Source organism: Drosophila simulans, chromosome 2L (genome assembly GCF_016746395.2).
Source record: "Drosophila simulans strain w501 chromosome 2L, Prin_Dsim_3.1, whole genome shotgun sequence".
NCBI lineage: Eukaryota > Metazoa > Arthropoda > Insecta > Diptera > Drosophilidae > Drosophila > Drosophila simulans.
Window position 1 is genome coordinate 11,891,215 of NC_052520.2, and position 25,633 is coordinate 11,916,847.

Sequence of the window (25,633 nt, forward strand, 5' to 3'; positions counted from 1 at the left end):
GGCGGGCTATAAAAGCGTTTTGACGGCACTTGCTCCAGGCCATAGGTGACTCAAGTCAGAGGCCAGAATGTCGGCCTACATAGGAAAGTAGATTTTGGAGCGGATCAAGAAGCAGTATGCACCTCAACGGCCCAAGTGGGCCACAGGCCTATGTGAACGATAGCGCCGGAGATGGCAGCGTCTTTCCCATGGGACATGGATATCCGGCGGAGTACCAGCACATGGTGCACGCCCACTGGCGGGGATTCCGTGAGGCACCCATCTACTATCACGCCGGTTTCTACATTGCCTTTGTCGTCCTCATGCTGTCGAGTATCTTCGGAAATGGACTGGTCATCTGGATATTCTCCACGTGGGTGGAAAACCTATTAATCCCCACATTAATGCAGCCAAAATCCATTTTCTTTCAGCTCGAAATCCCTGCGTACACCTTCTAACCTATTGATTCTCAACCTGGCCATTTTCGATCTGTTCATGTGCACCAATATGCCGCATTATCTAATCAACGCCACAGTTGGCTATATAGTGGGCGGTGATCTGGGCTGCGATATATACGCTTTGAACGGAGGCATCTCCGGGATGGGAGCCTCCATAACGAATGCCTTTATAGCATTCGATCGCTACAAGACAATATCCAATCCAATAGACGGACGCTTGAGCTACGGACAGATTGTACTGCTGATACTCTTCACCTGGTTGTGGGCCACTCCGTTCTCCGTGCTGCCATTGTTCCAGATCTGGGGACGTTACCAGCCGGGTAAGAATTGTAACTCATGAATACTCTTCAATTGCTAAACATGCTTTCCAGAGGGCTTCCTGACCACCTGCTCCTTCGATTACCTGACCAACACGGACGAAAACCGACTGTTCGTGCGCACGATCTTCGTGTGGTCCTACGTGATACCGATGACCATGATCCTGGTGTCCTACTACAAACTGTTCACCCACGTCCGCGTGCACGAGAAGATGCTGGCGGAGCAGGCCAAGAAAATGAACGTAAAGTCACTGTCGGCCAATGCCAATGCGGATAACATGAGTGTGGAGCTCCGGATCGCCAAAGCGGCCCTCATAATATACATGCTCTTCATCTTGGCCTGGACACCCTACTCCGTGGTGGCACTCATCGGATGCTTCGGGGAGCAGCAGCTAATCACGCCCTTCGTCTCGATGCTTCCGTGCCTGGCCTGCAAGTCGGTGTCCTGTCTGGATCCCTGGGTCTATGCCACCAGTCATCCCAAGTATCGCCTGGAGCTGGAGCGCCGTCTGCCATGGCTGGGCATCCGCGAGAAGCATGCCACATCCGGAACTTCCGGCGGGCAGGAGAGTGTGGCCAGTGTCAGCGGCGATACTTTGGCACTCAGCGTGCAAAACTAATGGTACAACTGACAGATTAACGAAGTGAAGTCTTGCTAAAAAAAACATACATATTAAGCTAATTAGTTTTTAGGTCGTGCAATGAACTGAAAGAGTTCCAAAAAATACAAACCAAAAAAAGTTGGCATTCAAAAATTAATCAATCGCATTGAAGATTGCATTCAATCGCGCATGTTTTAGAAGCATCTCATCCCATCCTATCCTAAAACACCAAAAGTTAATCGAAACACTTTCGCTCAACTGCCGCCTCGTGTAGAGCGCACACTCGGAAACAGAAACTGAAACGGGGAACCGTAAAATGAAAGCGGCGGCAAAGTCAAAGGCAAAGGCGACGGCAACGGCGATTTCAATAGGTGGTGGCGGTCCGGGCAGACAGTCCAACCACCGGCGAGGTTGAAGAAGTTGTGCTTCTTTGTTGCTTGCGCACATCCAACCAATCCGAATACGAAAAGCGGCGTTTCAATTCAGCGAATGTTCCACACGATACCAGGCGAACAGAGACGCTAGCGACGGTTTACAACATTTGGACGCGCTCGTTGAAAGCGTGATTGGCTGGCTGGCCGAGTGGGTGTGGGTGCGGTTGTGGTGGTGAATGGTGGGCAGATCGAGTCCGGATACCTCCGGAGCGAGGAGCATGGCAACAATGTTGCAGTTGCTCGTACTCGTACTCCATGGGGATGGGAAGTTGATGCGTGTGTGCACATAGATATATAGCCACAGATACACATATGGCATATAGACCAGTCGGATGTGCGAGCGAGTGGCGCGCAAAGTGGGGCTTCTTCTTGCTCTTTAAGAAACAACAAACATTTTTACTAGGTATCCAGCAGATTTAGCAGCATGCCGCCCGGCTAGCGAGCGATTAGATTTCCAATGGAAACTCAATAGAAACGCCGTTAGAAGCCGCGCACGCAGGTGCGAGCGAGACGAGCGTAGGGATTAGAGAGATGCACAGATGTGATGTGTGCCAGTGCACTCATCAGCATCTGAATGCTAAATGCTATGTGGTAAATGGTTTGGTGTGGCCCACTCGATTCAATTCTCCGGATAATCCAATTTGTCGATTCAATTCGCTTGCCTCTTCAGCGGCACAACTTTTTCTTTCCGCTGTGCGCGGTGGTGTGGTGTGTCGTTTTCGTTTTCGACATTCCTCTTATTGTGTGCCCGGACTTGTTGCATGTAATAATAATAATAACGAACGAAACGGTATCGTAGCTGTTTAGTGGATGATTAAACTGAATTTAATCGTTTGCGAACAGGCGCTCATCGTCGCACAGGCGGTCGTCCGGCCATTATGGCCGCTGCGTTTCTCGCACTGAAATTCATACCGAGTTTAAATTGCCCACCGAATGGGCGGCGCTATACGGTCGTCTCGCTTCCACACTCGTTGGGCGAGCAACTTGAGACCCAGTTGCGAATTTGCTGCTTAGAACCGTTCTGACCCAACGGTATCCGGTTTGATACATTGATGTAATATAAGCGCATTAACAATTTATGAGTGTTTATGCAAGTTAAATAATTAAATATCATTTGTGAACTTCGGAATTGATCAATCAGAGAAAATAATAATTCAATAAAAATACAGAGACAACTTTTCATTCCAACAAAAAAGTTTTAAATTTCGCCTGGAAATGCATTCCCGTCCGATTTTCTACAGGGCAGTAACAATACCAGTTTGCCATCTCGCTTGCTCCCGCAGCACTTGGACAACTGAGAACCGAGCATCTGCCATCTCCGTCGCGCGACATTAATCGTCTTTCTATGATTTTGGCAATCCTAATAATGCCAATTCATGGGGTGGGCGCCTGTTAACTAGCAGCAGGCTTACAGCATTAACATGTCGGAAATCGATAGCAGATGATGATGGCAGAGGCATGTCGGCTTCTGGATGGCACCCACTGGCCATCCTATCCTGCGGCTCTGTTAACATTTGAACGTTAAAAATTCGATTTTATAGAATTCCAGCAACGCCCCGAAGAGCGAGAAAAGAGTTCGCCTATATACATGTACAATATAATCGTAATTACAGAGTCGAGACCAAACAAAAGGCCCTCTTGGAAACGGGCGGCGCTAACAGCCGAAAAGCCACTTTCTACGCATTCTGCGCGCCTCTTAGTTATTATGTCAGATCTGCAATGTGCGACTATAAAATACGTATGCGGCCGACGAGAATTTATTGACTCGACGCCCCCAGTTGGGGGTGTGAGTTATAAAATTGATGGCATAAACTGTCTGGTGAATTTATAAACCGCGCACACCCATTTCCCACTTGCATTTCCTGCCCTCCCAGGCGTTTTTTCGAATGTATGGTAACATTTTGTAGTCATTTTATGCGCCGCCGTCTGAGCGATGAACTTTTCGGCCTGCCAATCACCAGCTGCCCACTTCTGGGTGCCTGGTTAAAATTTTCGGTTGTATGTTGGTAACATTTTGTGGTTCCAAAAAATGTTCGAGCCCGCCACCGAAGCGGCGTCAGCTCTGGCAACGCTTCTCGCCTTAAACCCTCTCTCCTCTCTCTGCTCCAGCATCGTTGGAATTTTTGGGGTGGCATGCCATGAATCGCGTCGAGAGCCAGGGTTGCCAGGCCAGCGCGCGGGATCGAGGCGCAACAGGTGGTCGTCGCACTGACGGCCGCACGGCAGCCCTGGTCGGGCGTTCCACGGGCCAATGGCATTCCTAACATAACGAGCTCGTCTGTTTTTTGCTGCTTGCCTGTTCTGGCAGCTGAGTGAAATTTCATGCAGCGCGATTCTCACAAATTTCGAATTCCCCACATATTTTCGTGGCGTGCCGCTGGCATTTATTTGTGTTACTTTTTGCCTCCGCCGTTTCTCACTCTTCTCGTGATTATGACGTTATGGCTGGTGGCTTATGGGTTATGTGTATGGCTTATAAGCAGGGTGGATGGATGGCTGGCTTTCTGCTCCCAGTGTTTTCTGGTTCCGCGCATCGCGACCTTGAGTGGGGGCGGACCAGCTGGCTTGCAAATGCAGATTTGAAAGCCTTGAAAAATTTGTTGTTTAACCTTGAGGACAAGACAATTGAGTTTGACATGTGACAAGTGCTCAAAATTGTGATTCGTCCTAGACGGTGATAAGTTTTTTGAAACCTTACAATGAACAATATAAATAAATAAAATATTATTAACAGCGGAGTTTATACAAATAAGGATAAATGCATGTTTGCAATGTTTGCTCATATGCTGTATAATAATAGACTAATAGTTAGAAACGTTAGTTTAAAATGATATTTTTTATTTAGATTGACATCTATCTGAAATAAGAGAAATAAATAATTAAATGTATCTTTTTTTTAGGTTTTTACGGATTAATAAATGTTTTTTATTACAAAAATTGTATATCTTTAAAGGTGAAGCAAACAACTTTAAATATGATACCATGTTTTATGTTAAATATCTATTTAAATAATTAAATAATTTTTCTTAATTGTTTCTATAATAAAAAAAGAAAATCCGCCATTAAGTGTATCTATATGTACATATGTATCTAGACCTGTATAAGGTAAAATCTGAGTGCGAAATCAACAAGGACTGTAGGTATTCGCACACTGAAAATAATTTCTTACAAGCTTCGCCACTCAAAGTGCATTACTTCAGCAGAGTCTTGCAGTGCGAAAGACCTGCTGGGCCACATGTGGCGAACCAATCCCGACTGCCCAACTAAAAGTTGGCTCCATCGAAGTGAAGGAGGAGCATTGGTGGGGAGGCGGGCTCATTAACCCCTCTCCAGATTACGCACTCCGTCGATGCGACTCCTTAAATTCAAGGTTACATCGCTGGACTGAAAGAGAGACCAATCTCGTCCAGCTTTGTAAGACGGAGCCACCTGGCCACCTGAGTGTTCCACTCCCACTGGCCGAAAGTGGGTGGCAGTGGAGCTGCTGGAGTTAGACGCACTATTGTCCTCTGTAAATCCTCATTGTAACAAGCGCCCAGAATCATTGTCTCACGCACAAGTCGCCCTGACTCCAGACATCGAAAAAGTGCAGCGACAACAGCAGCAGCAGCAGCACAACAGAATGCCAATGCAAAAAAGTTGCCATAAAGAAACGACGACGACAACGACGTCCCCATCTCCGCATCACCATCACCATCGCCATCGCCCAAAAATAAATGCAACGCCTTCGAACGGACGATCTCCCAGATACTCCCGCTTGCCCCCCTCCATCCCGTCCAGACCCTGGAGATCCCAACCCGTCGGATGCAAGGTCCGTTGTTGCTGGGATGTTGCTGCTGTGCTGCTGCGTTTGCTGCTGCTCCCAGCAGGTTCATTGGCCCAGCTCAAGGCGATGCGAAGGCAAGGAAATCAAGCGAAGAGGCACACAGCGAAAATTGAACGAGCAAATCATTCAAACTGGTTTCAGGGTTACGACTGCGATGGACGACGGTCGTTATCGACTGTGTGCTACTCATGATGCACTGAATCATCTTGACAATTCAAAATACTCACATCCGTTGAGTATTACTTAAGCTTGGGAATGCCATATTCCCTGTAAAGAGATAATATTTGTCTTTTAGATTTTTATTGTTTTCCTGTATCGCTATATAAATATTTTACCTCTTTCCAGCTTAATTAGTTACTTTTAAATACAATTTTGTCTTCTATTGTATGGACATACATAAATATAAATACATATAAATTGTGGACCTGGAATGCTTTCACATGACATAATTATAGCTTTGATTATGCGAACTAATTCCTATATGCTATAAATGTACCATTGCCTGTGCGATCGTAATTATAATAAATAATAATAGCAATGCAAACGCTACCTCAATACACAAATTCATTGGGTTAGGCGGGTTAGGTTTCTTGGCGATGTCCAACCCTCGTTAGTTGCATTAAAATAATATTTGGTGCCGGTGAATATAAAATAAACTAGACTATAATATCATAGTATGGTACAAAAAATCCTAGCAAAGCAGGGCTATATTTCCGCTCTCGTTGCCCGCGAGGAAGGCTCGATTCAGTGGCAAGACGGCCAGCGAGGTGAGCACACCGCGGAATGTCTCCGAGCGAAGTTTGGTGATGGTGCTGAAGGCGTGGGAGTGGGCCACATCCGCATAGACGCCCACGCGGTTGCCAGTGGTTGCATAGACCAGAGATGGGCCAACACTCTGCAGGAAATGGGCGGGTTCCGGGGGAGGTCTATAATAGTAATAATAATATTAGTAACTTCCCATGATTGATACGACTTTGTCTAGGACTCACTTGAGCTGGTAGTGCATGATACCATCCAGGGCATGCCAAACCGCTAGGCTATGATCCAAGGCGGAGCTCACCAGGAATTGGTCACTCGGAGCGGCCAGCTGCAGCAGATCGCACTCCATTGGTCGCCACGAGTTGATCACCATGCCAGTGCGCGTGTCCAGCTGGACGATGCATCCCGACGACAGTCCCGCTGCCAGCCAGTTCCCGGAAGGAGCAACAGCCAGGCATCTGACAGTGGCATTGGGCAGAGAAGCATTGCACACCCGCCACTCGTTCACGTACTCACAGCTCCGGGCATCCACCATCTTGACAGTGGACTCCGCTGTGCCGGCAATCACCAGCGGTGAATGGGAGGGCAAACATTTGACCACTGTGACAGCACTATGACGAGGAGCATCCAGTACGCCAAGCGGTCTTCCTATGAACGGATCCCACAGATGAATACCCGAATCGCAGGATACCACATATCGCAAGGACTCCAGGAAGCCAAGCGAGTTTATGGACTTCTTGTGCGCCGTGTATGTAAACTGGCAGGCGCTCGTCTTGCGGCCATCTCCTTCGCTGCGAAGTGACCACAGCTTCACGGTCTTGTCCTTGGAGGCGGAAATGAAACTGTTCTCATTATCCAGGGCATATATAGCCCTCACTGAGTTGGTGTGTCCTACAAACGACTGCAGGCGAATTTGCTTGAGATTAAGTGTCTGAGTGTCCTTCTCATTGCGCGTCGTCTCATTGCGCCAGTAGGCCAACCAGTTGCCTTTCAGATGACGAGTTTTGGGCATCTGGTCCAGTTTGTACGCCACCATGTCGATGAGTTCCACATTGTTTCTGGCCACTTGCAGGCGGTTACCCACGATCTGAGTGCCAAAGCTATTGGCGGCCAGTTCGCAGCTCGCATCTACAGAGTCCACATCTTGCCCAGCACTCACGCTGGTCGCTAGTTGAATTTTGCTTTGTCCATTGGGTTGCTCGTGTTCGTGGCACAAGGTCAGCACAAAATCCAGATTGCTCAGTGTCCTCTTCATGTTGGCCTCGCCCAGGAAGCGCAGGAATGTCAGATAAGCGGTGTGCGCCAGCTCCGGTCCGAAAACATCTCTCAGCTCCTCCAGCGCTCGCTCCGGCTGCGATGCACCACCAACGAGCGAGAGATTAGCGAGATCGCAGGCAAAGTCATTCGGCAATCCAAAGGCCTTGTTGAAAATCAGGAAAAAGGGATTGAGCAGCGGCTGACACAGATGCTCCCGTGTCATATCCGAGCCCAAGCGAACGCTCAAAGCGTAGATCGCATCCAGAAACTTGCGCGCCAACAGCGAACGTCCCAGATAACCACTCGGCATCACAAGGTTGGTGGAGCTCAAAAGGCGCAAAATGGGCAGAAGGATTGCGTCTAGCATTATGTGCTGTAGGTGCTCCATGATACTGGCATCGGTTAGACATGGAACCATGTATTTAAGCAATTGCAGCGAACTGATTATGGCTCCCTCGAGGCTGCCAGTTATTCGTTTGGAGCACAGACTGATGAGTTCGCTGATGTGGGGGAAGTACTGCAACAGCAGAAAGTTTTCCCCATAGAGAGCTATAATGGACAAAGACACATGATGATCTTTCAATGTGATTAAGATAACTATAGCTTAACTCACCCGCAATGGACATGAGACACTCCAAGACGCGAGCGGCACTCCGGTCGCCCACGACCCTCGCGTTGGCAATGCTGAAGTAATTGAGATTGGCTGCATCGGGACTGGAATTGAAACTGGAACCACCATCGTCCACCTCCGGTAGCAGGTTCTCCTGACCCACGTAGCACAGGGAGAGCAGCTTGAGAAGGTTCCTGGTGATGAACCGGGAGGTGAGCACCGGACCCAGCCGATGCGACAGCCACACCAAACTCTCGGCACTCATCTCGCTGATGCGGTTGTTCTGCACGGCCTTGGCCTCCGACAACCGAGAGATGACCGATGCCTGCAGGGAGTCCGATGCCTCCGCTTCCGACTCCTCCGCTGGAGGAGGTAGTTGCTCCACCGCCTGGCTGATCAGCTCGAAGCTGTCCACACTCTTCCGCGAACCAATATCGCAGTCGATGGCGCTCAGCTGAAAACTCCGACGAATGCCACCGGCAGTGGGACCCATAGGAATCTCAATGGTGGGCGATCGCGGTCCTATGGGAGGTGGAACCAATGTGGGTGGTGTTTGACTCTCCTTTAAAGATAGTTTATCTGGCGATATTCTTGCTCCATAGATAAGTTCGTTGATCACCAGTTTATCTGGGGATCCATCCGATTCTCGAGCTTCCTCCGCACTGGCAGCACTGGTGCTGGGACGCATGTCGAAGGAGTCAATCGACTTGCTGTCCTGCGTGGACGCCCTGTCGTGGTCATCCTCGAAGGTGAACAGCTCCTCAATGTCAGGTTTTATTTCTGGTGCCACTACTGCCTGATGAACTTCATTCTCTGAGGCAAAGTTGAGATTTTTACTCGTCCTTCTGCTTCCGCCACTGTGATAGTGATAGCCATTGCCCTGCTCCGGTTCCTTGTAGCCACCAACAGCTTCAATGAGTGGCGCTATGAAATGATGCAGAAAACAGCGGAGTCCGAAACGCACAATTAGGCGAAGCAGGAAACTGTGGTGATAAAGCTTCACCGATTTCCGGGACTTGAACGAACTGCTGGCCGAGAAACGGAGATGGCCACCACTGTTAGTGGAGCCATTGGAGGCACCGTCGTCCGGGGAACTGACGCTCTCCACATCGTACAGTTTGAGCAGTGGTTGTAGCAAATGCTGTTGGGTTTGGGACACTCCCAATGCCTGTGCAATGGGATCGAACAGGTTCCAGGCAGTCAATATCGATGTGCGTTCATCTCTCAAAAGATCTATGATGTGCGGTAGCAGCAACTCCACCGGAGTAAATTGCTCATAGGCAAAGGCCATGGGCTCAAGAAGCCTCTTTACGTGGGCACAACACGACATCACCTTACACTCGGCGATCTTACGTTCGAAAAGCACTCTCTGCCGATCCATCTCCGTGTATCTGTCGCATTCCCTGCCTCCTTTGCAGCTGAAGTGAGTGTGCAGCTCCAGTAACACTGCATTAGCCTCAAAAGCATGTAGAGATCTGACGAGAGCGTAGACAGCCATGTAGTGGCTGGGGAATGGAAGCAACAAGTTGCTGAACATGGGCTCCAACAGCTGGGCAGGATTCGGCGGCTGTGGCAAGCCTTGATCCTCCTCTCCAGGCTCCTCCAGTTGAAGCAGCAGGCGCACTACTCGACGCACTGGCTTGGGCAGCTCCTGACGATGCAGCTGAGCCACCGTCCTGCAGGCGGAGAGTCGAGAATCAAAGGTTGCAGTCAAGCCATTTCCCATCAGAAGGGGTCGCAAACGTTGCATGGCGAAGAGTTCAATAATGAGGCATCCCAAGACGTGGAGATCCCGCTCTTTCCTGGCATTCAACAGATGCTGTAGACAATTCCTTTTTTCTCTTAAGAGATTCTTTGACTTTGGTGGTATCTCATCACCGCTGGCAAACAGTTGATTCGTGAACGAATGTTCCGCAGAGTTCTGCTCGAACATCATGTCACTGCTGATCATCTTCTCTTCGGGATTGGCAGACGCGCGTTGTTGTGGGAAAGTGCGTGCGTAAAATGCCTCCAGAGTTTCCAGATTGTGTAGCAAAAGGGCTGGATTATAATTCTCCGGCAGTTCAACGAAATTTGTGATTGCATAGAAATTCGAAGCTGATGCGGATGCAGAGCTGCTGTGAACAGAACCGCTTGATCCGTCATCACCAAGACGCAGAGATAGGTGGGACGATCCAGTTGCACTTTCAGCATGCAGGTTTTCCGTACTTTTGGCTAGACGTTTTGCAGGACTGGCGTACAGTTGGCTTAGCCTGGGTGCGGTTCTACTAAACCAGGGCGTCGCATATCGACGTGGAGGATGTGCGCTTGCAAAAAGCTGGACGATGCCGCGCTGGCTGAGATTCCGGTGCTGATCCACAAGTGTTAGGCAGACATTCTTCGACTTAACCGCCGCTTTGCCACTCAGTTTGTATCTAACATGGAATATGAAAATTAGTAATGATTAAATAAACTATCGTTCAAAGTTAATTTACCCAAAGTTGAGATCAATCCAGTGATGCAGTCGCTCGCTCACGTATTGCGACTCCAAGGCCTCGCGGTGCTTGCATATAAAATCCTCTGGACAGCTGGCCCAAGCAGGCAGCTCGAGATCCGGCAGGTCTTCGTGAATGCTCTTGAATATCATGGGATCTGAGTAGAACTCGGGTATGCACTCGTCTGGCGTCCATTCCTGGAGTCGCTGAATGGACACAGGATACTCGGCGGGCACCCAGATGGGACGCACATGGGCGCAGAGAATGGCCTGGGGCGTTCTCCTCGCCATATATACAAAGTAGGTGATCTCGGAAAGAAAGTCGGAGACGTGGTGCGGCGCCTGATCACCGATTGCTTGATAACCACCGTCTGCGCTGCCATGCTGGCTTGCATGGGCGTACATGAGATCCAGATGGACATCGCCCTTGTTCAGGCGATACTTGCTCTTCGTCAAATCCCGCCATGCGCCTCCTCCGCGTCCACTAAAGTCAGTAACCCAGGGCATGATGTGGTGGTAGGCGGCATTGGTCAGACTCCTGCCACACGCATTGTTCAGAATAGTAAGGTAGTCGAAGTTGGACAACTGACCATTACACCACATCTCTGCATATTCACGCAAGTTGAAGTGGGCGGGATCGTAGGCGAATCGCAGGTCGAACATGGTGCTGCTGGAGGGTAGTGGCTGCTGCGCCTCCCTAGCCTCTCCCAAATCCTCGCTGGCCAGCGGCGTAAGGGGCGACATGTCCTCCCCAGCCGGATCATCGTCCAGCAGATTACACTGCAGCCGAGGAAGCACTTGCAGCCAGAGATTCTCGCGCAGCACAATATCCTGCAGACGAAGATCGCCCAGAAAAAGTCCCTGTCCTTGGAGATGCTTCGCCAGCTGCAGGATCTGGTAGATCACAAACAGTGTCTTGTTGTAATTCTTTCCCAGCAAAGCCGGACTGAAGGTGATGCAATCGTACAGGCTGCATTCCAGAGCTGGAGGATAAAAGAAGACGCTGATGTGCGTGGAGGACTCTATGGCCACCAGGGCGGGCAAGACGTTGGCATGACAGCTGCCTGCGGAAAAAGAGGTAGCACTCGACGCATCACTAACTCCGTCACGATCTAGCTGACAGTGCAGCACGGGGCATTGATAAACCCGCTGGATGAGCTCTTTGAGCACCACATCATGCGGTTGTAGCTGGCCTTGGCCACTTGGTGGCTTCGTCGAGGGCGCTGACGGGGTTGATCTGCACATTTTGACATGGGCGCCATTGTACTTCCTGTAAGCCTCCTCCCAAAGCTGCTTGAAGTTGCTGTGAGCCACAAAGGATACTGCCTGCGAGTAGGAGAGTGGCAATTCGGATGAAGGCGCATCCCCAGAGATCCTAGGCAGCGGGTACACCTTCGACTGCGGCTGCTTCCTATAGGTCTGCACCAAAATCCTTGTCCACGGATGCTCCAACTGCCCAGTGGGATAGGACCTGCGATCCAGCAGTGGCCAACTGGGAAAGTGAGTCAGCCGCCTGTTTCGCTCCAGCGATTGCAGCCACGCCTTGTCGCAGATAACTTGGAATCTACCATCGCCGCCAGCCTCGCAAACATGTTGCGGATCCACTCCGATTTCTGGCCAAATCTGTTCACAGTCGCCCATTTTTTATATGGGGGGTGCTCCAAATTGGCAATCCTGCGATTTCAATCCGCTGCTGCCTGCCACCGCGGTTCGATCACATTTTTCGACTGGGCGAGGTTCGATCTTATTCAGCCATGGACTTTTTGGGCTTAAGCACGTCGATTTGTTGGGTGTTTCGAGGATTTTCTCTTATCTTATCAAAGAATGCTGCTATTTTTTTCGCGAACTTGAGGAATCAGCTGTTAATCAGTGTGACCAGTCTGAGTGTTGTGAAAAACATTGCAAATAAAGACTGAATGGTATTTTAGGTCAGTTTAGTTTTAGAACATTGGGCGCCAAAATTTAAATTTGGGCTAAGCCAAAATCATTAAAAATGTATTAAATTGAAACAAAAACAAAAAATCGTTTTTTTTTATAGTTCTGATCTATTGGTTTTATGAAAATTAGTAAAATAATACAAGAAACCATTAAAATGATAAATTATTATTATAAAGCGAGATTTTGTGAATTGCGCAAATAAATGTGTGAAACTAAAGAAAACCTTAATTTGATTTGATGAAAGTGCTCATATCTTGAACTATTTATTTGTTACTATTATAATAATAATCAAATATTGTTAAGGAAGCATTCTAGCAAAATGCTAAAGTCCACAAAAACGTGAGTTTGTATTGTATTTGCCCCGCTGATCAAACATGCTCATTTTCAACCGAAGTCAACAACTTCCATGTAAGCTTTGGCATGCGACGCATGTGGGAAACACTTGACCGATAATAAACGCTAAAGTAATCAAAGGACGTGCCATTATCAGCAGTTAACTTTTGGAACTCGAAGAGCCGAATATGCTCAAATATATTGATTAAGTCAATATGGGCTTGTATTTGGATTAGAACGAGTCTGCTAAACAAACTTTCAGCGTCTGAGTATTTTCATGGCGTATGGAGGAGAAATGTTTATTTGTTAACTCATTTAATTTCAGATTGAAGTAAAAAATGAGCTGTAGCGAAGCGAACAACTAGGATAATTTGTTTAATGCTAATTTAAATTGGTTAATCTTTCGTGTTTGCTGACCTCGTGGAAATTCCCACGCTCCTCTGCCCAAATATTCCGCATTCTCATCCGAAATCCTAATCTTATCAATGAGTTGTGCTCGGTTTTTGTAATTTGCCGCCTTCTGCAGAGCGTCTTTCCCCATTTCTTTTCTCCATTGCCTTTCCTGTTTGCGAACGGCACTTGAAAGAAACTCCAAGGTAGCACAGCCAAGTTTAAGGTCAAAATGTTTGGGTTTCACATATGTATGAATGTATCTTAGATTACTCTGTTGACTCGCAAGCGAAATTCATGTTGTATGGCCCAAAAGAAGTGCAATTATGGCAACCAACTGGTTTTGTTGCCCCCCGAAAAAAAAAAAAAATTCGCAATGCGATGCACGGATTCATCACTTCCGTTTCACACAAATTAGAGGCCTTAAGTATTGCATATATATATAATATATATATATATCAGTATCACGTGTTAAAGGCTTGTCGCCGGCTCCAACTTCAGCTGTCCAGATGTGGTTAGGAAACTCACTGGTATCGCTCGGTATATTTGCAAAGTGCCACAATTAAACGATTTGCATGTGTTTGCCTGCTAAAAGTTCCTACCACTTTTCACACTTCAAATGAGTTGTGCAAACAAATTCGAATGTTACTCATTACAAGGGGAAGTATTTAGATACATATGTATCTTAACTGAATATAAAGTCATATAGCGGGACGGAATTTTTACCAGTACGAAAATAACCCATATACGAGTGCAATGGGTTTTGGCACTTTCCCTTGGGTTATAAAGCGGCGCACACGACTGCCGATCAAAGTGAGATATGGCCAATTAAGTTATTAAACCCCCTTGAGGATGACGCACCCCAGCTGCTCGTGCTCCACTCGAAATCGGTATCAATGGAACTCGCTAGTTGGGAATATTTCTGCATCATATAGTCTAGTGGCCATCACATGCTCGGATTTGGCAGCTATGTATGTGTCCATGGCTGAAGCGGAGATTCCCGCCTGTCCTTCCACGACCAATCTTATCTTTTCCTTGGAGTCTTGGTACAAAAGTCGCACTATAAAGCCTCTGCCGGCTATAAAGATTGGTGCCGATATTATGGTTAGTACCCTTGTAAAAGGCACATCTAAGATAGCCAACTTTCCGCAGTTTATAGGGTTATTATGATCGCCTCGAAATATGGCAATAGAACAGAACATGAAAGTTAACCAGAACTCATTGGTGCTCATAGCCATAGCCATAGTTATAACCCCGTGACCCAATGGGCTTTAGCCTTCAAGCAGTTAACCCCACTTGATATCCACTTAATTCGATCCACTCCAATTTGGCCAAGAGTCTCGTGACGATTTGCGGTCTGCGTTTTATAGTATAGTAGTATTTCAGTGAGCTCGAGTATTTTCTCAGCATCGCCGATGACCCTCAAAATGTCAATTGTGCGACCATTTACTTGCCTCGACTATTTGTTAACTATTTTAATTACTTAAGTGCTTACTTACTGCATTTTACGCGAACTATTCGCGCCTTAACCGAAGTCGATCACCCGTTCAGATTTCGTTCGAATGATTTATGGTTGTTACAAACTCGTTAGAGGCATGTGGCTAAAAGTTTATGATGTTTAAGCTCTCATTTAATAACTTGCTAATATAGATATACTAAGTATAAATATATCCTTTTTGGTTGTAGATAGCACTTAATTCTATATCCCAAGCTGACTGCTCTGCTATGGAATTTTAGCTAGAATTTAGTCAGCTTGATTAGCTGCAGATACAGTATCTTCTTATCGCGACAGATATAATTTGATATATTTTTAGATTATATCATCATTACCGCTGATCCCTTCAATAAAGATAGCATATGATAATGCTGCTATCTGTTTTGCTGAAGAAATTATTATTCTTTCAACCAGTTTCAATTGCCTGGAACTCAAGTGGCCTTTCATAGAGACTTCTAAATATATTTGCACAACTATTAGTTTATTTTCTGAATATAGATGATTGATCTAGATGATTGATACTCTCCTCAGCACGCAAAGTTCCTGACTTTAATGTATGTCCTTCTACCCTCTGAAATCTGGGGGAATTCATAGATGAAAGTTTCACTTGATTTCCAAGATTTAATTGGAAGAGACTGATCGAACTATCTGATATGCTGTAAATTCTAGAAATGCTAGAAAATTCTGGACTTTAACAAGGCAAAGTTGAAAATTTCCTTGAAACATTGAAAAATAAGTTTGTTTTCGAAGCTTATCTGTAAAAAAAATTGTTTAATAATACGTTATTTTGTTAAGATGAATGGCCCTGCTTTTATGTGCTTACTTTATAAGAAAGTAAAATTTAATGGAACATAAATACTTTCTTTAGATTCACACTTAAGAGTGCTGGGTATCATATTACTTGTAGAGTGTATTCTTTGTAGATTGATATTTGAAGTTCGTCACATTCCATTGAACGACTTTCAGGCCGCTTCAATTCATTTGCGGGGCATCATGGTATACAAATAACGCAAAATATTTGGTATGCGAGTTAAATATTGAGTGCTATTATTGTTCGTCTGCCGCGAAGTCTGTCCGTCCATCCGTCCAATCGTCCAACCGTCCAACCGTCCAACCGTCCAACTGTCCATTTGTCCATCTGTCCAGATTACCAGTTCAAGCTGGTTACGTTTTCGGTCACGGACGTTTGGAGCCAGTTTTGGCTAGATTCTAGTGTCCGTCCGTCGAGCGAAAACGTATGTATTATCATTTCCATATCGTCGGATATATTCAGAATATTTCGATAATTTATGTGTGGACAAACATTTCAATTTCAATTGCAGAACAGCATCATTTTGCGCAGCATGGTTCGCTGACTTAATGAACTCAACACGAGACGACCGAGCTTGAAGATCATCACAGCTCAGTGGTGCTGGTGCTGGGATCTCATATCGGATATCATGGATGTTGGATGTAGGATCGTTTCAAGTGGATCGGATGCGATGTGCGTGCGACTAATTGATGATGGGGTGCACATCAATTGAAGTTTGTCACTTTTCATTTGGGCCCAAGACGGAATATTTCCAGTCCAAGTCGCTGTCAGCGGATTGGAATTCTCTGCCAACGCCGGTTATCTGCGCGCAGTTGTCACCTGGATGATCTCGAGTCTGGACAAAGTGTGCCATCGATAAGGCCGACAAAGTTTAACTGATAAACATGGTGGGCATACATACATACATACTCTTTGGGCTTCAAATGGAGAGCACTACTCGGCAATGGATTATATTTCTGGCGATCGTGATTGATATAATGCATGTGCCAAATCTTAAGGGACGTACAATAAGTACGATTCATCGAGACACTTATTGAGTACTTCCCCGGGGAAAACCGAACCAGATGGCATAACATTCCGTACTTTTAAGTATCCCCTTGAAATTTATATATCAGCAGATATAAATATAAGCAAAGTGTACAGAATTTATATTAATAACCCAGCTGAGCTGCATTGAACCGCATCTGTAACTGGTTAACTGAGCAGTCAATTTTTGAGTATGCAGATACAGATGTATCCACATATAGTATAGCAACGATTCGATCTGAAATCGAAACTGAGGAGGCTGTAATGAATACAGAACGTACAATAGAAGTGTCAGGGACGGTATGAGGTGGTTCACCCGGCTTTAAACGATAGCGATTCCCCATTCTCGCGACCCCCAGCCTCCCACCGCCCATCTCCCACCGCCCACCGCCCAATCGCGCCCCCTGCTTTCCAGTTAATTGCATTGCATAAAGTCGCAACCCGCCTCTAACCGGTAAACGCTGCTGACTAAACTAACTAACTACTAACTAACACAGCCGAAACTACAACTAAACTAATTCTGATGATGGAGCCGCCACAAGTTGTCGCTCTCCGCCGAATACCCTACACCGCAGACGGTCGGGCATCTTGGCGGCTGCAGTGCGTCTTGAAGATGGGACGTCTTGTTGCTATCGCCACTCGGCGGACATCAATGTCCCATTTGATACGTGTATAGTATATATGGCTCGGTCGGTCGGTTGGTTGGATGGATGGATGGGTGGTGAACAAAGAAATGTGTTGGTGCTCTGACATACTTATGGGATTTAAAGTATATATAGGCATATAGTTTTATATCCAGACGCGATGTGTATGAAAAAAATGTAAATGTTCTTGAAATTGTATTTTTAAAAAAATTGTGCGCAAACTAAGAATAGTTTATTGCCACACGCTTTATTGTGGTCCTATTGTTTTGACAAACTTTAATCAAGGTTGTATCTTGTATCTATCAACTAAATACTAAGATATGAGTATAATTTATCAATAGGATAGAGTTCTATAAAGAAGTTAAGTAATACTAACTTGTTTCAGTTGCAACATAAATATATCTATATTATGATAATAGATCCTAACTTGCATTATTTATATGTAGTGCCAAAGGTAGGGTATTCTTGGGTGAAAATTCTTGGTAAGCAGCCAGTTGACCATGATTTCATTGGAGAAATGGGCTGTAGACGCAGAGTTCGTTGGGTGCAGCTACCTTCCTGTCTGTCTGGGCCATTCTGTTGGCCAAAGTTTCGGTTTCGTGCATTCCGGTTCTGCGAGTTCTAAACCGCAGCTTGGCATCTGTATACATATACGTAGCAAGGTAGCGAGGTAGCAAGGTGGGTTTTTTTTTGTCGCTTAACGATCCAATCGTTTATAGAGCGACATAAAGTGAGCGCGTGCATGCGAGGAAAACCGCTGAGGTATTCGGCGCACAATCGATTGCCCGCTGATACCAACTGAAATCGAAATCGAGCTTCAAATGGCCAAATGAACCAAAGTTCCTTGCCGCGCGGCCAATAGTTAATATAGTAGTAGTGTTGTTGCATTTGGTCAATTGATCTACGCATGCGGAGGCCCGATGGCTGATTGAATGCGATTGGATCGCCGATCGACCCGGCCAAGATAGCGACCGCGTTTATGAGGTGCTACAATGTGTGCACACAGAGAAAAGCAGTCAGCTTCCCAACACTTGAATATTTTCAAAAAGCAAATTCAATCATAGTTATGGGTTCTTAGAATTTCTGTGGATTGGTAGATAGCTTTTTTTACCACAGATTAGATTAATAATTCAATTTTATTTATAGTAAGTAGTAGTAGCGTAAATGGTGGTGAGCATAATTGATAGGAAATAATCAAAATCAAATATATTATTATTAAAATTATATTAGGAGCATGATTAGAAAAGTGCACTATAAAGTTTCAGATGTATTCATGTTAAGTTAGCGTTGTATAGCAAATGAATAGCTAATTAAAAATGTTTATATGCCTACGAAGACATCAAGTAAAAAATGAAATATTGTATTGCTGCACGCATTTTCTCGCAGTGCTCAATTGTGGCAGCATGTACAGCAAGTGTTACGAGTCAACTCCTTGTCAATATAGCGATACACGATCGTTGGCCGGCATCCAATAAAAACAACAACAAGAACAACACAACAACAACAACAACAATAACGAAAAGCAAAAAATGAAAATAAAATCAAATAATATGAAAAAACTCCCGCTGCCGCAGAGACGCCGACTGCGCAGCAGCAGCAGCAGAGCGGCGCTTATCTGCTCTCATATAAATATAAACTAAAGTCGGCGGGAATAATTTCTCATTTGTAATTTGGCTGGCGGCGTGCGCGGTTCGGTTTGGAATTCGAGTTCGAATTCGGTTAGCACTTTTCGATTCGATTTGGAGACGAGTTTCGAGATCACTGGCCTAACAGTAATCCCACATTCTCCTTCTCCCACTGCATCATCGCCGCTTTCAGAATAGAATAGTATTGCAAAACGAAAACAGAAATCGCTGTAGCCGAAGCGAGCGGTAAAAAGCGTAGTGCGCGTTAGTTGGTAATAAGGATTCGCCGTTGTCCTTTAACCCGTAACCGTGGCGAAGGAACTGACCAGCTTGTTGACGCAGCCGCCGCCAATTAGTACCGAGATGACGCAACAGCCGCAATGGGGCATAAGCCTCTCGAGGTGTAAGTGTGCCACATCCTTCGATCGATCTATGGGATATCACAACCATCAACACCACTGCCACCACCATCATCATCACATCATCATCATCATAATCATGAAATGGCCATAAGGAAGTGCTGCGTGCGCCGGTGTATTCTGAATGCGAATTGTGCGGATCGTTGAACCTGCGATCGTTCGGGGGGCATTTTCGAGTGGTAGTGCTCGCTTAAACTTAACCGACATTGACCGACAGCAATATAAAACCAAAAAAGGAAGAAGAAGAAGAAAACGTATATAAAATCCCATATGTATTGTGCATAAATGAAAACAATGACAAAACGCCTCTTCGTCACTTCCGATTTGTTTCGAATTCTGTGCATTTGTTTGTGTTTCGCTGCTTGTGGTTTTTTCAAATTGAAATTCCCGGCATGCGTTCACATAATTGATAAATATTTTGCATACGATTTGCATGTGAATTGCTGCTTACCTGCGCGGCGATAAAGAACAGGGTATCATATGTTCGGTTCTAAGACCACTCGATTACGACCATCGAAGGGCTAACGGTTATTACGGACTTTGGCAAGCGATTATGGAACCTGCCCAAATTCATACCTATACCGATTTCCTCGCCCCATCTCGCTCTCTGTTCTTTTTTGGGCAAGGTCAATGCAATAAAGAATTCTTTCGACCGATTGGGCAACTATTTCAGCTGTAAGAGCTTTACGAAAATAAAATATTAAATATACTTGGAGTGCGAGTGGTAAAAATCACGTAAGCCTATTATGATTTTCGTATCATTTTATCAGCGAATAATTATTAAACTAATTAGCTTTTGAGCGGTACTAGTTCTAGCTAACTAGCTCTTTATTCCGCTCGTTTTTCCAATGAATTATATTTTGTGCTTTAAATTTCACCCAACACAAAGGGTTTTTGCCACAAGTTCTAGCCCAATGAACTAACAAATTTACTATTTGGCCATAAATCACCCAATTGGGCATTAGTTTTGAGCTACGGCAATCAGCCCGACTAATCGCCTCGTTTATGGCCTCCGTCCCAGTTACTCCAAAGTCTCATTATCATATGGAAGGGTCTGCTGGCATGGGTGTACTATCTGGTGTATATGTTCTTATGCGGCAATCGGACCTCGCTGACGACCCTCTGCCCCCCAGGCCCATTGACATAATTTTCGCAAGACCGCGGAAATGCAAGCGAAAGAAATGAGGTTTATTCATTCCGGGGCTATCTCTTAGACATTCACGATTGCCGGACAAAGAGCCGCAGACCCAGAAATGTCAACAGATGGAATTGTTTTCGTTTTCTCATTAACGCAACGGATACGAACGACAATCGTCATTACTTAAAAATGCCAAAAGTCATCTTCATTATATGAAATTAAGCATTAAGTACTATTTAAGGGAATAAAAATAAGGAATTAACTAAGCTTTAGGAGAATTAGTTTGATGAGATGTGTTTTTAATTGTTATTAACATATTCATTTTTGGAAATACTCACACTTAGAGCTTGCTTTATTTTAGGTATATAGCTTTATTTTTATATATAGTATCTGTACAAATCGATTTCAACAAAAACTCCCATAATTGAAACTAGTGCAATTGTACTGCCTGGCTAATTAGAAAGTATCTCTGAGCTTTAATTGAAATAGTAATGATGTATAAGTCGCAGATAATTTATTCTTAGGATTGTGAAACCTATTTTTTTAGGTAATAGGTACTTTAAAGGTTTTAATTCAGTTCCTTAATAAGTACATAAGTCATAGATTTAAAAGAGCAAGTTCGTTGTATTTAGAAGAGAATTTTACGGAAAAGGTGTGACCGATTAAATCTAGTTAAAAGTGAGTCTCTCCCTCCCACTCAACCACTCGAATGCGCGAGATAAGGTCGCGTTAGCAAGCTCTGATTAAATCTTGGATGGCTTATCGCGGGTGGAGGAGGTCCTTAGATGGAGAGCGGTCATATATTAACGCCACCGAGTGGATTGGTTGGGCTGAAAATATTGGCATACTTGGCGGGCGGCGGCGATATGATTAGCACCCATTTACATATACGGGGGCTTATCAACTTATCACTTGGCAATCATATTTTATTTCTTTATTTTATTTTTTATTTGACACTCGGTGGAGTGAGCGCGTATGTTCGTGTCGAATTCGGTTAAGTAACCTGTCAAATATTGGCACATTGTTAATTTTGCCAGCTACGGTGGCTTAATGCAATTTGCGGCCAGCAAAAGATATATTGATGTTAATTTATAGGCAAAATAAACTTGTCAGCTGGTGACGTCGATGGGAATTTTTTGCGAAACAGTTTCTCATAAACTAAGGGAGTTTCGAATGCCATTAAAAAGGCAAACACACATTATTGTTTAACTTTTACTGGCGGCTGGCTTTAAAATAAATATATATCAATTTTTGACGTAGGTGGAGTCGTCGTGGCTAAGTGTCAACAAAAACAACAGAAGTCGTCGACTGCGTGGGTGATCTAATAATATTGTCATGAATTGGATTCTGATTGTGGTGTGTTTACCCAAGAAGCCAGGCTATTTGTTTACTCGCAATCCATAGATTCAGATTCAAGTGATCTGCGTGCCGTTCTTGTTAGATCGTTTATTTCAATACTTTTGGAATGAGATTGGTCAATGTTAGCTAAGCGTGCCAAAGAACTTGATCAATTCAACCTTCGATATACATCTACTTTCGAGGCCCTATGAATTTATGCCCAAAATTACTTAATTGGCGCCGCCATTGGTTTATGGTCATTGTTCTCGGTTAGCGATTTCGCATACTTCACATTGCACTCCAAATGTTTATCGCAGATCTAGCACACTCCTCCGCCTTATCGGGCCGTAATTCCGCTTAACAATTTGATTGCGATACGACGGTCGTATAAACTACGTCCGTTGATCGCTGTGCCTGGTGATTGGTGATTGATAGTGGTGGACACGAGTGCATAGCGCCGCTAATATGGAACCTAATCTTTCGACCTGGCTGCTTAACTACAAACTTGAGCACGAGCCATAAAACTCACGAGACAGGAAGTTCATCTACAAAACTGAACAAATTCCTCAAATACCTTTGAATAACTAAATAAACAATAAAATAAATTATAATGGAAATCCATAAATGAGAGCATATAAATCTACTCTTGCGAACCCCCGCGCATATCAGCACATTATTTATTGAATATTTAATCAAACTAAACACTTTATTGCCGCAAATGAAAGTATTTATTTATTGAGTTTGATTGAAACGAGATTATTTGGTTGTTTTATGGTTGATCACCAGAAGATACTTTTGCAATCGGAGTTATGGAAGTTGTTTACCCTATATTTATATTAATTGATCATCTTTAAATATATTCTAATGATTCATGGCTAGTGAAAGTCCGGATAGGGCTGAAAATCGGAACAGGCCTAATATATTCTATAATCTTTAAATGATCATATCGCCATGTCGCAGTTGTCTACGCATAATTTCTTTAGCATTAAAATTATAAACTGGTTTCCAACTAAAAGATCTGTCGTGAGCTTTAAAAATTAAATATTGTTGTCATCATGATTATTTTAAACGTTTATTAAATATCTGCTTGGCATATAATTTGTTTAAGCATTAAAACTTAAAATGTTCTGAAAGTATTCTACACAATCTTTGTTACTTAGTTTGCAGCATTTTTGTATACCATTGTATTATACTTAATTTAGTACTCTTTTTTCAATCATTTTCCCTATCGTTCGTATTGAAAAATGACTAAAATCGGTTTCAGCAGTTCAGCTAATTGATATAGTGCCACAGCAATCAAGTGCAATTTGAAGTTTATCAGCGCAAATTGATTTGTACCCAATTGAGTCACCCGTCAAACTATTTATTCGCACGCTAACCGAATTAAATAACTAAATTGGCTTAAACAATATATATATGTGAGACGCAAATCCGCTTGGCTCGTAAAATGTTTGACGCAGTGTTTGGTCAAATGTTGCCCAGCAGGTTAATTAATGTACACCAAGACACCCACTGACGTCAATTCCGATCGCGATCTTCTCGCCCGCAGATTTCGTGATACCCCAGCGAGTAATCCTGGCCATCATGGGCTTCCTGGCCATCCTGAATGCCTACACGATGCGCGTCTGTCTATCGCAGGCCATCACGGTACTGGTGGTCAAGAGGAACTCCACGGACGATGATTCTGAGGCGATCTGCGAACCCGATGACATCGACGAGGGAACCAGTGTAAGTAGAGCCTTTGAGTATTATCAGAAGATGAATACTTAAAACGAAAATCATTTGTCTTACAGATTGGTGGCGATTTCGAATGGTCCGAGGAGCTGCAAGGTTTGATCCTGTCCTCTTTCTACATCGGTTACATTGTCACCCACATTCCCGGCGGTCTGCTGGCCGAGAAGTTCGGTGGCAAATGGACCCTGGGCCTTGGCATTCTGTCCACCGCCGTGTTCACCATGCTGACGCCTTTGGCCATCAACAAGGGTGACTCCGACTGGCTGATTGTGACACGAGTTCTGATGGGTCTGGGCGAGGGAACCACTTTCCCCGCTTTGAGTGTCCTGCTAGCTGCTTGGGTACCGGCCAACGAACGTGGAAAGCTCGGTGCTCTGGTGCTGGGTGGTGGTCAAGTGGGTACTATCATGGGCAACCTGTTGTCTGGCGTGTTTATAGATGCCTATGGCTGGGAGTTTGTCTTCTACTTCTTCGGCGGTCTGGGTGTTGTCTGGTTTGCCATCTTTGTAAGTATAGCTGAGCACTTAGCGCGTAGTCAAGACTCGTTATAATCCAAACTATTCTTGCTCGTAGGTCTTCCTCTGCTACAGCGATCCCACGTCGCATCCCTTCATCAAGCCCAGCGAGCGCGAGTATCTGGTCAAGGAGATTGGCACCATTAGCCGCAACGAGGACCTGCCCCCCACGCCGTGGAAGGCCATCCTCACCAACCTGCCCATGTTTGCTCTGGTGGCCGCCCAGATTGGTCACGATTGGGGCTTCTACATCATGGTGACGGATCTGCCCAAGTACATGGCCGACGTTCTGCAGTTCTCGATCAAGGCCAACGGTCTGTACTCCTCGCTGCCCTACATCATGATGTGGATCGTGTCCGTGGGCAGTGGCTTCGTGGCCGATTGGATGATTCGCCGTGGCGTGATGAGCACCACAAACACTCGCAAGGTGATGACTGGTCTGGCTGCCTTCGGTCCGGCCATCTTCATGGTGGGCGCCTCCTACGCCGGCTGCGATCGTGTCCTCGTCGTGGTGCTCTTCACCATCTGCATGGGCCTGATGGGCGCCTACTATGCGGGCATGAAGCTGAGTCCCCTGGACATGAGCCCGAACTACGCCGGAACGCTCATGGCCATCACAAACGGAATTGGAGCAATCACCGGAGTGATCACGCCGTACCTTGTGGGCGTGATGACACCAAATGTGAGTATCTTAAATGTGATGTTTTGGACCTTTAGCTAATCTGGTTGTTCTTCTTTAAAGGCCTCGCTGCTGGAGTGGCGTCTTGTGTTCTGGGTGGCCTTCGGCGTGCTCTGCGTCACTGCCGTCATCTACTGCATCTGGGCATCCGGAGAGGTGCAGCCGTTCAATAACGCACCCATCCAGCCGCGCTCCGTCGACTTTGAGGCACAGGAGCGCAAGGTGGGTGGCGAAAAGACGAGGGGTCTGGAGCAGAGCTCGTAAGGCGGATCGCCAAAAAAAGTGCCATACATATATGTATACATTGTAATCTAGTTAAAGTGCTGTCTACGCGGATTCTGGAATCCGTAATCTGGGATCCGAGTGGTTCCCAAAAGCAGTGTCATGCTGTATACGCAGTGGCTGTTGTTCAAATTGCTAGTTTTATAGTATTCCCGATCTGGCCGATCCCTGGCATCAGCGCCAACTAATTAATTTAAGCGAATTTACTTACACTCCCGAACGTGCGCAGTGCTACCATGTGTATCCCGTTTGTTAGCTAGGATAACCCTTAGCCTAATCCTAATCCCTAACTATCCCCCTTCGCCGCGCACGCAACGTACTCTCTTAATTATTATTTAGTATTTAAATAAACTGCGATTTCGCATTAAGGATTTCGTGTACCAGAGCTCGTATTGCCGTATTGTAAATCAAATGATGAAATAATTTGTACATTTTAAATTGTTGATCAATGTGTAAAGTAAAACGTGTTTTTAGCTGTTCTGTTAGGACATTACTGTTTTTATGATGTTAGTCAAATAAAGTGTATAAAGCTAATTAAAACTATAAATCTA

General features: G+C 45.3%; 3 protein-coding genes across 3 annotated transcripts; 2 read left to right on the top strand and 1 right to left on the bottom strand.

The window, feature by feature from the left end:
- The first annotated feature begins 20 nt into the window (after positions 1 to 20).
- On the top strand, positions 21 to 1,513 carry LOC6732040 (opsin Rh5). Its single transcript, XM_002079136.4, has 3 exons — positions 21 to 352; positions 411 to 757; positions 809 to 1,513. Exons 1-3 carry the CDS (start codon positions 117 to 119, stop codon positions 1,372 to 1,374), a joined length of 1,149 nt encoding a protein of 382 aa, XP_002079172.1. The 5' UTR covers positions 21 to 116; the 3' UTR covers positions 1,375 to 1,513.
- Positions 1,514 to 5,899: 4,386 nt separating this feature from the next.
- Positions 5,900 to 12,608, bottom strand: LOC6732041 (WD repeat-containing protein 81). Its single transcript, XM_016178374.3, has 4 exons — positions 10,717 to 12,608; positions 8,246 to 10,656; positions 6,606 to 8,181; positions 5,900 to 6,542 (listed from the first exon to the last, which is right to left on the bottom strand). Exons 1-4 carry the CDS (start codon positions 12,354 to 12,356, stop codon positions 6,308 to 6,310), a joined length of 5,862 nt encoding a protein of 1,953 aa, XP_016024728.1. The 5' UTR covers positions 12,357 to 12,608; the 3' UTR covers positions 5,900 to 6,307.
- Positions 12,609 to 18,994: 6,386 nt separating this feature from the next.
- On the top strand, positions 18,995 to 25,629 carry LOC6732042 (putative inorganic phosphate cotransporter). Its single transcript, XM_002079138.4, has 5 exons — positions 18,995 to 19,380; positions 23,422 to 23,600; positions 23,666 to 24,112; positions 24,180 to 24,803; positions 24,864 to 25,629. Exons 1-5 carry the CDS (start codon positions 19,341 to 19,343, stop codon positions 25,062 to 25,064), a joined length of 1,491 nt encoding a protein of 496 aa, XP_002079174.1. The 5' UTR covers positions 18,995 to 19,340; the 3' UTR covers positions 25,065 to 25,629.
- The last annotated feature ends 4 nt before the right edge of the window (positions 25,630 to 25,633 follow it).